This window comes from Mus musculus, chromosome X (assembly GCF_000001635.26).
Source record: "Mus musculus strain C57BL/6J chromosome X, GRCm38.p6 C57BL/6J".
Lineage (NCBI taxonomy): Eukaryota > Metazoa > Chordata > Mammalia > Rodentia > Muridae > Mus > Mus musculus.
In genome coordinates this window covers 106917429-106935147 of record NC_000086.7, presented here as the reverse complement: position 1 = coordinate 106935147, position 17719 = coordinate 106917429, and the positions used below count along the sequence as shown (strand labels likewise).

The 17719-nt window shown below is 35.7% G+C and overlaps 1 protein-coding gene across 1 annotated transcript; it reads right to left on the bottom strand.

Annotated features, from left to right (window-relative positions):
- Positions 1-1248: 1248 nt before the first annotated feature.
- Lpar4 (lysophosphatidic acid receptor 4) lies at positions 1249-14523 on the bottom strand. The gene is made up of 3 exons (NM_175271.4): positions 14159-14523; positions 10969-11070; positions 1249-5018 (listed from the first exon to the last, which is right to left on the bottom strand). Exon 3 carries the CDS (start codon positions 4934-4936, stop codon positions 3824-3826), a length of 1113 nt encoding a protein of 370 aa, NP_780480.2. The 5' UTR covers positions 4937-5018; positions 10969-11070; positions 14159-14523; the 3' UTR covers positions 1249-3823.
- Positions 14524-17719: the final 3196 nt, after the last annotated feature.

Here is a 17719-nt window from a genome sequence, read left to right as displayed (position 1 = left end):
CTTAGTCAGAAATATAAAAATTATTCTCAGGCTGGTAAGATGGCTCAGCGGTTAAGAGCACTGAGCCATCTTAAGGTCCTGAGTTCAAATCCCAGCAACCACATGGTGGCTCACAACCATCTGTAATGAGATCTGATGCCCCCTTCTTGTGTGTCTAAAGACTGCTACAGTGCACTTACACATTTAATAAATAAATATTTAAAAAATTTTTATATGCCCCAGTACAAAGTAATGCCAGGACCAAGAAGTGGGAGTGGGTGGGTAGGGGAGCAGGGCTGGGAGAGGGTATAGGGAACTTTCGGGATAGCATTTGAAATGTAAATAGAGAAAATATCTAATAAAATAAATTTTTTTCCTCCAAACCTCTAAACTTTTGAGTGTTTTTTATCATGCCTGAGGAGCACTGACTTGCACCCTCTTTCCATGAATGTACTGCCTCTCATGATGCTCACTGAAAGAAAAGGACTTAGAAAGCCATTATAATTGGGCACGCATGCGCCTATGAATATGACTGGAATATGGTTCCATCATAGCAATCTACTTTATTGTATTCCCCTTCAATTATTCTAGTAACGATGGCTGTTAGGACAACACAGTCATTTAAATTTCTTAATTATGTACAGTTCACCCTTGTATTAATAAATATTTCTTTTACTTAGTGTAAAAAAAAAAAGATGGAAAGAAAGGTGCATTGTTGAGGCCCTACCATGAAACAAGGGAAGCTGAGGCTCAACAGATGACTGTGGTAGTACTTTCTTCCCAGCACAACCTCATTGGCCCAGTTTTTACAGTCCTCTGAATTAGTGGCATGCCCTTTCTAAGATGCAAAGCTGACAGAAAGAAGAAAAACAATAGGAGACAAAGGAAGGGGCAGTCATTCACAACTCTGCCGCTGTATTAACACCACTTCATATATCATTTGCTTACTAGGCAGCAGTAGTTATTTCTGTAGGTGAAATTATTGGAGGGTAAAAAAGCCATGGGGAAAATAAGCAGATTCCATGAAATGTAGCCAATCATGTTTAAGGTGTAGGGGGTTAAAAGCAGAGAAAGAAAGTAGAAGAAAACAGATGTGAAGCAAGTAGCTTCTGGTACCATGTTTTTTAAAGACTTGGCCCAGGAGGTAATTAAAAATTGCACATTTTAATAAGCTTTTTCTCAAAGGATAGGAAGAAGATAAAGGATAGATATCTTTAGGTGCCCTAAGAATGAAGACTTGAATAAATACATAACTGACCAAAGTATAATACCTTAATAATCCAAATACGTTTTATTATATTTAATAAACATTTAAATGAAAGTTGTAATTACAGCTTAAGGATTACCTGTGCTTATAAATGTAAAATAAATTCAACTTTACAATTTGATATACATTACGAATTGTTGGCTATATTATTCACATCACCATTTTTATTACTAGCAAGTTATATTAAATATAAAACATGAAAATTAACCCAAGATAAAAGTAAAATATGAAAGAGTAAGCATCATTAAACATGGAAATTATGCAAAACACAAATAATTTTTAAATGTATTTCACGTGAATTCAGTTAACATCCAATTCAATGATGTGATACCATAATACTAAAATTTCATAATTTTAACAGCTAAGAGTACAGAATCACATATAGTTCAATATAAAAAAAAAAAGAAAAAGAAATGCTGAAGGAAACAAGCAAGTTTTTATACTTGGATTTCTAGTCTGAACTTACAGTATTAACCTAACAACTGAACCTCATCTAACTTAACCTACTTTTCTCTAACTGAGCCTACAGCCTTATGTATTCCAACAATTACCTTTCTTTGCAAGACAATATAACGCATAGTTATTTTTAGGCATTTAAATCATGAATTCATTTTTACTATTGTTCTATTGTTTTAGCAATGTTTTTTTTTAGCTAGTTCCTAACCCAAGCCCAAATTCAGCAGCTTTTAACACTGCATTATGTGCACTAATTTTTAATTTAACTTTTATGATTATTTTTAAGCCTACATATCACTAGAAAGAAACACAGATTAAGGAATTTCAAGAATTTATTCATTGTTTTGGATTTTTTTTTTTTTACCATTTTATCCTTGTTTTGTGGTTTTTAATTTAACCACTCTCTGGCACAAGTTCAGCAATATACAAGATGTGTTATTCCTGGACATTTACTTGAAAATTCTGGGCATTTTTTAATTGCCACATTTTGTACATATTATTTAAACTGACTGATGCATATTTAGAGTACATCTACTGTATACAACAGAAAAACAACATTTTGAAGATTCTTGTTTGTGTTGTTCAAGTGAGTTACAAAAAAGATTCTTTTATAAATTTAATTTTTTGTTATATACTTTTATTAGATATTTTTCTTCATATAAAATGATGTTTTTATTCATTTCCTCTCAAACTTGGTGACAGTTGAGCAGTTGCCTAGCTGCATTTTGATACAAGGCATCATCTCTAAATTGTAGCACTTTGAGTTTTATAAATTATGCATTTTTCTATAATTCAATCCTGTCTGGGACACAATTTTATCAGATTTCTAATAGAATTATGCTAAAATGTTTATTAAAATGGCATAGTATTTTTAAGTTTATAGAACTTTAAAAATAATAAAACAAAGAAGCAAGTGTTAGGAACTATTTTTTTTCTTATTTGTTTTTTTTTTTCTTTTCTAATTTTATGGGGTATTTTTGTTAATTTTTCTTTTCTTTTTTTTTTTTTTTTATGTACACATCTTTTTCAATATGCTCCCGACCTGAGCACAAATTCAGCAGCGCCTTGGCTACAATGTGCTCCAAAATGTACAGAAGAGAGTATGGATTTCAAAATTACAGCTATCTAACCACCACCTTAAAAACTACTAATATAAGCTCTAAGATATCTTGCTGCTACTATTCTATTCACTTACTTTTTCAATTTACTCCTGACCTGGGCACAAATACTGTAGCTCTCTGGCTGTAATGTGTCCCCAACATTTAACATGAAGAATAAATATTTTCTACAAGCCAATCCCCACCCCCATAAAGGATAAATGAAAATCTTAAGAAATAATATAGTGTTGCTTAAAGTTTTTTTTTTTTTAAATTGACACTGTTAATTTTATGAGTTTTCCATTTTATACCTGCCAGGCACATAAGTAGCACCTTTCAGGATTAACAATTTCATATGAAAATTCTAGAATTATTTTAAAAAGAAAGTTTTAAAAGCTGACACTAATTGTGGTTATTATAAATGCGTAAATGTTGTCTAAATTCCAAATTTCCCACCCATATTCATTCAAACACTTCATTTAGGTTTTTAAAATCTAGGTAAAATTTGCCAATATTTTAAAATTCAACACATTTCTCTTTCTCAGTATGTCTTATTAAGATTAGGTAAAAATAGTTCTTTTTTTAAAATAAATTCAATATTAATTCAAAAAAGGAAAAAAATACTAGCATATATCAGTAGTAACACAGATGTTTTTAAATAATCCCTGAATTTGTTCTATATTTATAGGCCCAACCCAATTACCAAAATTACTGGAATGCCTTTTTTTTTAAGTTTAAAAATAACCCTCACATCACTAAAAGTCAAGACCACTGGTCATTTAGGTAATGAAAAGTCAACTCAACAGAAGAGGCTGATCTGTTTTGGTTGTTGTAATTAGACTTGACCTATAATTACTGAACAAAACAGAATATGTACAATAGTGTTCAAACAAATGTATCTGACTGCATTTGGTACATTACTCTATTCTCAGTATCATTAGCTTCAATTTGTTTCTCCTATTTATAGCATAGGAAAAAAATCATAAGAGACACTGTAGCTGAACCTGAAAGACAATTCTGGTACCTAGAAGGTGGATTCCAGCATTAATTCACCACCATTATTTGTTGTTTGATCACTAACTTCCTCTTGGATAGCTGGAAGGGAAGGTTTGGGGGTCAGAGGTGTCTCAGTCTTAAACAGCGACTCCATCCTTATATGTGTATTGATATAAAAGGACTTCTGAAAGGATTCAAGAGTGAAGTAATAGATAAAAGGATCAAAGCAACAATTCAGAGTTGCAAGGCACAAGGTAATTGGGTACATGATCTTTGCAAACCTTTCCAATAAGCAATTAGTAATGGCTTGGGAGCGTACCAAGGCATATAAAAAGAGAACGGAGTTGTATGGTACAAAGCATACCACAAACACTGCCATATGCACTGTGATCATCTTCAACACTTTTTTTTTATTGGTCCCAATCTGAGACAATGTTGCAGGCTTGCGGAGGGTTCTAAGCACCACAGAAGAACAAGAAACATTCAATATCAGAGGAATGATGAATCCAACAACTTCAATGAATATAGTGATCTTGGACAGGTATGTCTTCCAGACACGTTTGGAGAAGCCTTCAAAGCAAGTGGTGGTCGCATTGTTGACATTAGTGGTGGAGAACAAAGAAGCTGAAATACCACCACTGAGGACTAGGATCCAGACTCCAGCGCACACAATGGCGGAATTCCTCCTGGTCCTGATGGTACGCGATCGGAAGGGATAGACAATGGCTAGGAAACGATCCACACTGATGCAGGTGAGGAAGAGCATGCTCCCATAGATGTTGGTGAGGAACGCAGTCCCTGAGATCTTACAGAGGGTGTCACCAAAAGGCCAGTGGCGATTAAAGTTGTAAAATATTTTGAAAGGTAGGGTACAAACAAAAAGCAAATCAGAGAGGGCCAGGTTGGTGATGAAAATAGCCGTCTCACTTCTCATTTTCATGCGGAAGCAGAAGACAAACAGGGAGGCACTGTTGGTTATTAGACCCAGGATGAATACAACACTATAGACAGCACCATTCAAATTATACTTGAAGGAATCATCAACAATGCAAGTATTATTGGCAGTTGCATTTCCCAACCTGGGTCTGAGACTTGAATTTAAATCTTGGAATTGGAAGTCAATAAATCTTCTGTCACCCATGGATTTTTTTTTCCCAGAGAGCCTGCTAGGTGCAGGGGTTCACCACTCTTGAGACTGAGGACCAGTAGAGAATGCTTTCTTCCTATAGGAAACAAAGTAGAATGAGTCACCAAATCTGCTTTCCTTCCAAGATTTCTATGGAATAAAATATATTCTTCTCACCCAGGCAAGAAAATATATGTGTTCTATTTGACTTGAGAAGTACTGTTTGATCATATACCACATCTAAACAGCACATCAAAGAATATATTGTGGATATGGCAGAGATCACGCAATATAACAAATATATCATTAGAGTAAACATGGATAAAGTATTCCTCAAGGGAACACTTACTAGCTAAGATGCTGCTAATGTTGTGGAATTTGCAGATCCATTTTCAACTTCAAAAAATACATTGGAATTAGAAGATCATTTGAATGATATATTCATTTAAACCCAGAAATTACATCTTTGATTGCTAAACCATAAATTTTTCAAGTTACCCAACTTGTACTGTTTGTTCCCCAATATTACTAAAGTACCTTGCCCAATTATTGACTCCTCTGTATAAGATAGCAGGTAGGTATAAGGCCTCTAGTGCATGCTCTAAACAGTTATCAATAAACTATTAAAGCAATTTATTGGTTCACCTTTTAATTCTAGAACAGAAGCTAAGAAGACACGATCCCTTAGTTAATTAAATCTGACAACTAAGATTTTTTACTCTTCTACCTTACCACAAAATCAACTCCATTGTTTTTGTTTGTTTGTTTTATTTTGTTCTGTTTTTTAAGAGAGAAAGAATATGAATTTGGATAGTTAGGGGTTGGGAACTGGGGAGGAATTGGGAGAGGAAAAAGAATATAATCAAAATACACTGTATGAAAAATATTTCAAGATTAAAAATAAATAAAGTTCCTTCACCGTGTTATGTCACTTGGCCATTCTGAGGAAGAGATTAAAATAATGATTCTCTTTCCAGTTACACCCTAAGCCTGGCATATATATATATATGTATGTATAATCCCACTGCTTGTCCCATCATCCACACCCATGCCTTCATCTACTAAAATAGACCTGCTCAATATCGACTTTTCTCATCAAACACAAATGACAGCAGAGTATAGTTGATTGCGCCTATAACCCCCAAACACTTGGAAAGGTCTAAACAGTGAAATTCATGTACGTTTGAGGCCATCCTGAGCTACAGAGTGAGTTCTAGGTCAGCTTAGACTACATATTCAACCCCTGTCTCTACATCAAAAAAAAAATCCAAATGAGATGTGAAAATTAAGGATCTGAACAGCCTCTTCATTCTTTGTACAAAATCTGATCTGGCCATTTAGAGGCTTTCTTTCCAACAGTTTTATATATAGTAGCCATTAACTCAGTTGTCTGTTTAAATATTTAGGTCAACAACATTTGAAGATACATGTAGAAATCTTACCAACTTTCTCCTGGATTAATAGTTACTATTGGCTAGTCTGTCTTTCGAATGTGTCAAATAATACACTGTGGATAAGTAACTGTTGAATGATTCTTTTGAGTAGGAATATGAAATGAAAGTGGCCTTTGTTCCCTGACATAGCCAGTAATGTGTTTTCACATGATTGTGTTGTAAAATACAAATAACTGTTTTCTGAAGTGATTCTTTTTTCACTTTTCCCTTCAAGACACCAAGGAAACAAGTCAACAAACACCTGTATGTATTCTGGAAAGGAGTAGAATAGAAATCCACTAGAAATACAGAGGACTAAAGTCACCTCTCTGAGTGCCCAACTTAAGAAAAACATACTTAGCTTGAGTCATTCATTGAAGTACCCAGAGGTAGGGATAACTTCCATAACATGGGGGAAAGCAATAGTGTTATCACTGTACTAGTGTTCCAGTTACAATTAAAACTTGCCATACTGAATTGTCCTTCCATAAGTCTTCATGGAGTCACCGAAAATCATGTTCCTTCTTGGCCATTTCATCATATAGACCTAGTTCAACTTTTCCCCAAAGCAACCCTGATATGCAAAAGGCAAAGTAATAATACAGACCAAATAAAGTCTAACAGGGGTGCTCCAGATAAGGAATACATTAAAAAAGACGCAGGGAAGTCAGAAAAAAAGTTGAAAAAGAATGTGCCAGAGAAAGAGAAACAGAAGTCTGGAGTGAAATAGGGGAAGAGAAGGTCAGGAAACTTGAACTTTTTAGAGGCATCTATTTTGTATTAAGAATCTTAGGAGGAGTTCCTCTAATCTCATCCTCACTACTTTATTTTATCCCTTCCATGTTTTCCAGACAGAGGGATGGTTTTCAAGTGCTATATTTAAAACACTGAAGCCAATCAGCTGAAAGAACCTCAAAAATCTCAGCCCATAGTGCTCATAGCTACAGACAGTTTTTGTTGTTTCTGATTTAATGTATATCCATGTTCACCAATGCAGTGGTAGGAAAAACATGCAAATGCCACACTTCTCAATCTCTTCAGTCATTTCATTTACTATTTTAACATTGTTATTATCTAGTAGTCCAGAAGACTCATTTACACTGAAAATACTATTTACATTTTAAAAATCCATTGCTGGAAGAAATCAAGAAAACAGTGAAAGAAATAATTTCCCATTAACCTAGTGATATACTTTTAAGAATGTATGAGACTTTAAAACTCAACATTAAACCAGACTTTATTCATAATCTCTTGCATCTACTTTATACAATAAGTACTGCTAGCAACTTTATTTTACTTAGCAAAGAATTTCATATTAGAAGGCTTCTCACCTTTTCCCAGAGCCCCCTCCAGCCTTACCCTCTGGTTATATATATCTATGCCAAGAATGCCACGAGCTCCCTGGCTATATTTTATTTTGTACTTTCCTAAATTAGTATTCTGAATCACTGAGTTTTGTATCCTATTTCTACATTCAGTTTTTTCAGAAATAACAATCATTTCATTTTATTTCTTAATTCACATTGTTCAAAATTTTAATATCACAAGTAATAACTCCATTATGTTTATGTAGTGCAATGTGATTTATAAATGAATCAATACATATTTATATTAATGTAATATAAGGTGATTAAATCAAGTTTATTGTTACACTCATCAGCATTCTTCAGTTTTATAGCCCCAAGAACATACCCACTATACCCACAGCAGGCAGTCTGTAAATGCATGACACTTCTACTCTATTGCTTTGTGTAATCAAAAACTGTGGGATAGAGAGGACCACAGACAAGAAAGCAGTACAGTCTCACTCCTAAAGAGAGGGCATGGGAAAAGTGCCACTATGGCCCTATTCATAGCTCTCCCTTTCTTGAATACACACCACCTTTGCTGTCTAGCAGGGAGGGTGTGGTGTCGGGTCTTAACACAGCACTGGAAGCAGAAAGATCTATTTCTGACTCAGACACAGTTCACTCTGTAACTTGGCTATACTGTTTTCCCTTTCCTGTATAAACATTACCACTGAGCCTCACAGCTAATGCTAGGAAGATTCAACAGGGCTATGAGAAGTTTGATGAGCTTGCAAGTTCCAGCCTTGCCACAAAGGAACATTATAGAAGTCCATTCCTTTCATCCATGACTAGAAATGTCTATCTGTGTTTCTTGGTATCTTTAACTTTGTATTAGAAATGTATCCTTCCATTAATTCCTTGTACAGCAAAAACGTTTCTTCTTGGGTTTGAAACCTTAACTATACTATTTATTCATAAGAGAGCAATCCTGGAAGGGGGCCCCATTGAACAACCTACAATAACTGCAGGTTTTTAAAATAAGAATTGTATTTGCCTCTTGAGCTAATTGTAAAGAATAAAAAATACTCAAGAAACAAGGCCTGTTTTCTTTTTTCCTAACTGTCTAATATACTGTCCACTAAATGTATGGGTCAATACTTGAGTGTTCAAAGAGATAAAGAAAAATAGCCTATATAGTTAATTGTATTTTCTTCTATGAGCATAAGTCTTGTAAAGATGTTTATAACCAATTATTCGACCATAATGGACTAAATGAGGGATCAATATTAGATAGATATATTTTGGTTTATCAAAATGGTCAAAAAGCAGGTCACCTGGAGGTTGATCAAGAAGAGATTCAAAGGGGCAACAAGATGACTTGGCAGAAAAAGGCACCTACCACAAAATTTGACGATCTGAGTTCAATCCCTGGGGCCCCATATGGTGGAAGGAAGGAAAGAGCTAACAGCATTTAGATATGTGCGTGTGTGAGTACACACACACACACCTGTACACACATGTTCTCTCTCTCTCTCTCTCTCAACCTCTCTCTCTCTCTCTCACACACACACACATGCATGCATATACAAGCAGAGAGCAAGAGAGACATAGGTAGAGATAAAGAAAGAGAGTAAAGTGTAAAAAATAACAAGAAATCTGAGAGTAAGGGTCAATATGAAGAAATAGAAGAAAGAATAATGTGGAGGTGAATATGATCAAAGTGTTATACATATCCATGAAAATGTCATGAAGAAATTCATCATTTTGTACAACTAATAGACAATAATATTTTATACAATAAAAAATCTGACCATTATTTTTTAACTCTGACTTACAGAGCCCATTCAGATAATTCATAATAATGTCCATATTTTTCTCATGCCTAACAATAATGGTGGATACCATGTTTGGATCACTAGACGAAGAAAAGACACTTTTTGGCCTTATAAGGATTATTAAGTACATAGATTATTTCATAACCTGCTAAAATTTCATAAGTTCTGTTGAAAACAAAATTATAAATTCTGGCATAAATCCAATACCCTAGAAAGCTTTGACTTACTTTATTCCTAGCCAAACACAGTCCAGAGTCCAGGAAGGCAGAGTACACTCAAATTGTCTTGCTTTGCTCCATTTTTAATGAAGTTAGATCAAGTCAGAGTGCTTGTGATCCCTAAAGCATTTGCTTTTTCTGCTTTAGGCAAAGTTTATGAAAGCTGATACAATGTAAACTGAAGCCTACTGGGCCCTTGACTATAGCCCTGTTGTAGTGAATCAAATCTAAAAATACACAAATATTATAAAAATAGAATTGAAGACCATTCTGGTGAAGCAATAGGAACTAGATCTAGACTTCTGTTCCTCAAATTCCTGAAGGCAACAGTGTAGGCAAGTCACCTGCAGCACAGCTCACCTGCATCCAAATGATGTCCCTACGCACTAGTTAGTGTTGATCCCTAAGTCATGCTTTGATACAATTGGAATCTATTTTAAAGTAGCTTATTATATAGAATAATTTTCACTGAGATAATTAAGGCTATTCTGTCCCCATGGCCAATGAATCTGAAAACATCAAGAAAGGGCAGAAGCTCTAATGTGATCAGAATGCACCTTCAGTGACTAAATTCACCATCTTTTTATTTTTTACCAAAAGAACTAGTGTTTCCTACTAACCCTTCACCTGATGGCACAGGCCAGGCCTTAGGGAGTATTGTGGTCTAATGTTCAGTATGATGTGACTAAAGATTGCATCAGAGCTACTGAAGCAGAATTTTCCCTAGTACCTAGTTATAGAATAAGAAAGCTGCAGAGAAATTGCACAATCTAATATGATGAAATTATCTAGAGTTTTAAGTCTCAATATCTCATCTTAATAGAAGCCCTAGATATTTACAGAACAATATTGGGTATTCTGGAAAGATCTTATTTCCATATTCGGCAAGACTTATAATGCCAACAGAACTCAAATTTATCCCTGTATACAAACACACAAAGTATAAATCAGCATGAACACAAATTCATTTGCTATGCTAGGATACTAGTACGGATCATAAGAATGAAAGCATGCCTCACATCTATCTATCTTCTGTCTGTCATCTATTTATCTTCTATCTGTTAATGACAGAGAAGAATTAAGTTAAAGAATGTTGAAGAACATTAATCTTCAACAAAATGGCCTGGATCATAATAAATAACCATTACACCTCTACTTCCTCTATTTATTCTGGAACTTTGAATCACATGATCTGTAATAATATAAAAGCACTAGTTTAAAAAAAGGAAGAATAAAATGAAAACAAGGTGAAATCTGAACAATGGTACTCACATTAGTTAGTTCAAACCAAACTCTGGCACCAGATTTATCTGAGACTTGGATAATCAATGAATTTTCTGGAGGCAGACGATCAGAGAGTTCCTCAATTGAGTGCTGTGGAATAAAATATCACAATACTGTTCCATAAAAAAAGCTTCTCAATAAACTGTATGCCAAGATCATAAGATAGATGAAATAATTACATAATATAAACCAAAGTGTGTAAGAGCCAACTTATTTCCAGATGATATTAAATATCTTTGACTTTGTAATAATACAATTGAAGATAGCAATTAGCCTCCAAATCTACCAGTGCTGTACACATACCATATTAATAGTATTGACTGGAGCCTAAAATCACTTAGAGATAACTAGTGAGAAGAGGCTTATATACTCTCATTTCCATCCATTGAAAACTGATAAATGAACAAAGATTTCTTTGGTGGCCTAAAGTTATATTGGTATGTTTTGTTGTTGTTGTCTTTTTCCTTTTCCTTTTCCTTTCTTGTCCTCTGGTAACAACTGTTATGATTGGACAAAAGGAAAAAGGAAGGAAGCCTGGGACAACAGGTGAGGACTCCATTGCCTTGTTCCTATCCTGAAACCCCATTAAATTTCTTTCCCTCCAGAACTGTATGAGAAAGGCTTTCACTACTAGATATTTGTATATCTACTGAGACTCACATGTCTTCATAAAAATTCTTAAACATAACTAACATAGCATTTATGTACATTGAAAATCATTAACTCTGCACAGCATTCTCATATAAAACAAGATAGACATGGTGCTAGAATTCATACAAGTGGCACCTACATTTGGATCCTTCTTATTGTAGTACTTGTAATCCATGATTATCTGCTAGTACAGACTAATACCATTCGTACAGCCCACCCTTTTCTGAACAAAAGTTAGCCTAAAATAAAAGCAGGGTGATAAATGGACCAACAACCCTCTTGAAATGATTTTTTCTTCACATAAAAAAAAACAAAATAAACAAGTAAAACAGACAACTTTAAGTCACAGAGATCAACTTATTACTAAAAAGAATTGATTTCCATTGTCTTCCAGACAGTAATATTCCTGAAATTAAATCAATATTGTACTGGTTTGCATTAAAAGAAGACAGAGATTATTAGCATTTCTTTCTTTCATGTTTTTTTTTCTTGATGTAGACTATACATAAGAGTCTCTTTTTTTTGGAATACAAGAAAATTAAATAAGCAAGGTTTGCATAATTAAGATTGATTTAGTATCCTCATCACAAGTCAACTGTGGGACAGTTAGCAGAAGCTATTTTCTAGGCCTCAGTTTCTCTTCACTTTCCATATTGGGCCCTGACTGAAAAAAAGCCTTCAACTGGGGCCACAGTAGTGTCTTCACTGGCTGTTCCTGTCTGTCAGTTATTTTCACCTGCTTCTGCTTGTCATGACAAAAAATAAATTAATTAATTAAAAAATTAAAAAGACCAAAAGCCTGGACAAGAGTCATTACATTTTATTAGACCCAGTGCAATAATTTAAGTTAATATGAATATCAGAAATAAATAGTATTAATTACTGCCCAAAGCTTAAATTTATAGAGCAAGGTGACATTTACATCCTAAATTCCTACATTCCTCGTGCTCTCATCTTCCCTGTCCTCTGAATTGCCTATTCAATATCAACTTTAATTGTGGAGGTCTCAGCTCTTTAGTCCCCCCTACCTGAACACCTTGCCCTCAAAGTGTGGGGTCAACAGCCTACCCCAGAATAGAACTCTGCACAATAGACTATTCACTGTTCTTATCAGTTGTTTATCCCCTAAAAGCTGAAAATGGATTCTCAGAGCTGAGTGGCCTTTTATGAAGTTCCCAATTTTTAGTACCAATATTGACAATTATAAGGGTTTTTTTAGTTCCCACTCCAGAGGGCCAAGAACAGACTGTATATGTTGACAGACAGAGAATAAAAGACAGTGACCAAATCACAGCAAGAGCAACAAACTTCAGTGCATTTTCTCCCACAAAGGGAATTGAATAGATTAAACTTTGTCTAAGCCTGGCTTGAGTGGTGCTATAAGGCATCTTCCCAGTCCTCCCTTTAACTTAGAGAATACACATTCTGAAAGGCTGCCCTGGTTGTTCCAAAAGGGCTTTCATTCACATCTCTGATTGGCAGCCAGGAGGTGCTTCAGAATGTAGGAGCCATGAGGTTTATCAGCTGAGCTCATCCTTTGCAAGAGTGCAACTTCTCATTTGCAACAAGGCAAAAGGATTTATAATCTATTTTTGTTGGGGCAAGCTGTTGGGAGTTTGCTCTGAAAAAATAAACATGTGAAAAAGCCACTGGATAACTTTGATTATAAGTTACTATTGAAGCTTTTATGCTAGTCAAGGAAAAGAAAGATGCATTATTTGGTAAAGCAGCAAAGTGAATAACATTATCAAGCTTTTTGACATACTCAAATTTTTTCAATTTCTCTGGTCTTCTCCCCCCACAAAAATCATGATAAATTACAATGCTGTATTTGCTTCCCAAACAGAAATTACCTAGCATACAATACTAATTAATTCAACAAGTCTTTTTCACTAAAAATATTTAAAATATTTATAATATGCAAGAGAATTTTAGACATGTCACATTGTGTTGCATTTACATGGCAAATAGCAAGTAATTTCACAAGTAATAGAAAATTCTATTTATGCTAGAATTCAGTTTTCATTCAAACATGATTCCTCCTTTATGGGCAGTTCATGAATTATTCAATATAGCAAATGTCACATTCTCCATAAATCAATTAAGCATCAAAGGCATGTAGTGTATAGTTTTACTAGAAGAAACCTCATCATAATAAAAGCCACGTTAGCTCACAATCTTTTGTAAACCAAAGAAATATAATGCTAGCCAAAAGACTTTCTAACTTATTCTACCCTGTGATTTTGAATCAGCTCTTTAGGACTGTGTTTACATGAAACAACAGCCTGAAAATCCTGTCTCTCTCCCACTGAAACAGTATTTACTGCCAAAACAATAGAAATTCTTGTGTTTTTTTTTTTTTTTTTTTTTTTTTTACCATTCAACACGATGATCCTTGTTCAGTACTTCAGAGCTGAAGTCTAACTTCTTTCCCCAAACACTCAAAGCATCAGCGTTTCGATTGAAGTTTCTTACACCATCCCCCACCCCCAAACGCCAAAATCAAATCTTTCTCAAAGAGACTTACCCCAAGAAAGAGTGTGCTAGATGAGAGAATGTGCTCATGCCTGTAGATAGTTAGCTAATAAACGTGTAAACTGGCAACTCGCACTTCGGAAGCGCATATTTTTATCCATAAAAAACAAAAACAAAACAAAACAAAAAACAAAAAACAGGGAAAGGTTAGCCCAGCCCAAAAAGAGCAGACTCTGGGCTGCCGCAGCTCCTTACTGCAAACCGCTCATTCTGAAAATGTGAGCTTATTTACATTTATCGCTTTCCCTTTGTTAAGGACTAGCCCTCTTTAATGCTGGAGCCCGCATGCCTTTAACAAACAGGACACAAGAAAAGGCCCAAAGTCTTGCTGGAGCCGAGGGCCGCCGGGGGAACTCTTGGGGGTCTCAATAGGAAATGCTTTTCATTGGATAAGGAGGCATTATTAGGAGCCGTGATCCCGCCCAATCCCCTGTGCTTCATAGTTCCCTTAGTCACCACCAATCGCTGGACTGAAGAAGTTTTTCCTTAAAGAGCATTGCCCAGGAAAAGCAGTTTCACAGTCAAGAATTAGTGGCTTAAGTGCCACTTGACAATATAAAAAGTGTCTTTCCTGACCAATTAATTCACAGAGAAAGCTTGTCTGCCTGTCTTTGCAGCAGGACCGCTACCCTCTTACAATTCTAATGAGAAGGAGGAGGAGACAAAACTCCAAACTGGGAGGAGCAGCCCTGTTTGCTCCTAAGTTTTTTTTTTTAAAACAATCACAAAAACTATTAGTAAGAATTAAGGAGAGGGCAGGGGGAAAGGCAAAAAAAAAAAAAAAAAAAAAAAAAACAACTGGAAATGCATGGTTATCACAGTTTGCATAATTGAATTTCTGTCACTCTCCAAAACAAAATTCAATTCAATACCATAGTCACTTACTTAAGCCAGAAAAAAAAAAATGCCTTCAGACTGTCCTAGTGAAGTTGCCCAGAGCTATAACACTCGCCTTACATGATCCACGCAAAGCTCAGTAGCAGAAGGAAAGCCATTTCTCTTAAATAACTGCATGGCAGGAAGTGTAATTGCCATGAAATTTTCGGAGGTTTACTAAAAGTAAATAGTTCAGATGCAATTTGTTCATAGAGAGCTGTTACCTTCTACTCTACCCCACGTTTGCCCTAGACAAGCTCTGAACCTTATAGGTAGACTGGACTGCCTTGGTCAACCACACTGCTTCCCCCTTGGCCTCCAGTTTTCTTTCTTCTCCTCCCTCTCCCTGGTCTGAGTTTGTTGTGGAAACTTCCCTTTTGTAACAGCCATTGCTAGCCTTTCCCTACTACCAGAAACTCCTCCCCTTGCCCATCCCTTTCTCCTCTACCTCCAAACACTGCCAATACCACCACCAACAGCAACGTCCTGCCCCTTCTTAGGAATGAAACCCCTTGGCAGGGATTCGTTGCTTCCCTTTTTCTGGGCAGAACCATGGCCCCCAGATGAATGGGAGAACCTCCATCTGCTGCTTCATAACTTCAATCTACATAGTTAAGCTACATCCCAAATAAAATGTGTACCATGCTTATCTTCACGTTCCCTTCAGACCTGTTTTGGAGCTTCCCTTACTAACCATCTGTAACAGGTCATTGTGAAGTTGACACTAGCCTTACTGACTCTGGAAAAAAATCTCTTTTCTACAGCTTCCTCTTCCACATCCCTGTTTTCTGTTTCTTGCTGGCTGCCTCAGGTTAACTTATTTCTATATCTTCACTGGTTGTCTTCCTTCTCATTTACTTTGGGCCTAGAGCAGCTTGTGATAGGCTAAAAAAAAAGTTAAAGATGAAATCACTCTTCTGCAGAACTTCATACTCTACTTGAAGGCAAAAAGACATACAGAGTAGTGAGATACCAAAGTGATTTCAAAAACAAAAACTATTAAAGTAGTTACAAGAAGTGTGAGTTCTGCCATAGTTCAGGGAATGAAAATAAAGCACCCGAGTGAGTGCCAAAAGTACTTCCTAGATAATGTGAGGTTTGAATCGAGTTTTAGGGTCACCCAGAGCTTAAGTAACACAAACATGAAAAGGGGCAACTTTCCAGGCTCTTTGTGAGAAATGGTTAAATGGAGAAAATGAGGAGTGACCAGAGATAAGGAGCTTGGTTGTAAAAAGAAAAGAAAGGTAAGGAGAAGAACCTTTCCGGAAACAAGCTTTTGAAGCACTAGGTGCAATAGCGCCTTTATCTCTAGTAATAATGCTCACTGTCTCTCAGGAAGTCAAGCTCACTACCATTCCTCTCTTGGGATAAATTTTCCTCAGTCATCCATTTAATCTCTCTCCTTCTCCCTGTGGGGTGTCAATATCTTTCTGATGTATCTCCCAAATAATTTCTTATATGATATTTAAGGTATCACGCGCCCTCAGAGTATCACTCCTTCTCTGGCTAAACTTTGCTTTCAAAGAATCACTTCTATCTCCTAGAGTCATTTCTGATTTCTCTCACTACGCACATTTCCATCTCTCCTCTCTGACCAGAACACTCTCCTCATCCATAATAGTTCCTTCCCAACTGTAATTCTTACTCTTTCAGATACTTTTCGAGTAACCATGACTTTGTGGAACTCTCCCTTGATCCCTAGTTTAGGTCCAATATTAAATTATATGCATTATAATATTACAGACTTTTCTTCACTGTGTTTATTGCAGACATAACATCAAATGCTTTATGTGACTCATTTGCATAACAGTTTGACTATTGCTAATCTCTCCCCACTTATCTGCTTATTTGCAGATTATCATTCATAAAAATCCCTCTTCCTGATCCTTTCTCTTGACCAACAGAAGCAACTGTTTTGTTGTTATTGCTACTGCTGCTGCTTGATTTTCCTGCTGAAAACCATGTTATTTCATTTACTCTGGGCCTAGAGCAGCTTGTAATAGGCTAAAAAAAAAAGTTAAGGATGAAATCACTCTCGTGCAGAACTTCATACTCTACTTGAAGGCAAAAAGACATACAGAGTAGTGAGATACCAAAGTGATTTCAAAAACAAAAACTATTAAAGTAGTTACAAGGAGGATGTTGTCTAAGGACAAACAAAAATCCTTTGACAAGAAACTAAAACTTATAATCTACCATCGCCTTTCCATGCTGCAAATTGTAGATTTGCTTGCTTTGGTATCTGAAAGGCAGAAGGAGGGGAACTGAAAGCTTTTTCAGGGTGTTTTCCAAACAGCCCCAGTTTACAGCCACACTACTTAATCCAAAATATCCTTTTAAACAGGCCTTCTTTGAGGTGCTGATGTTTGTACCTCAGGGGGTGGAGGAAGAATATGCAGCTGAAAAGAGCTTTCAAAATGACTTGAGAAAGAATATGGCTCACTTTCTTATCTGTTGGTGGGGAAAGTAACTGAAATATTACTAAGTTCCAAATAAGAATTTACAAACTTTAATCAAAACAGCCCACACACTTAGGACCTTCACACAACAAACCTAAATCAAGTTTTCTTTTCTTTCTTTCTTTTTTTGTCTTCTGCCAACCATATCAAAAAGCTGGGAGAATTCTCCCTAAGTGCCAGCAGCTCAAAACCATGCTAGTTTCCCCTAGAAACAGTTC

What these genes read in the sequence shown, in the direction of transcription:
- Lpar4 (NM_175271.4), bottom strand. Translation starts at nt 4,936, where the DNA reads ATGGGTGACAGAAGATTTATTGACTTCCAATTCCAAGATTTAAATTCA.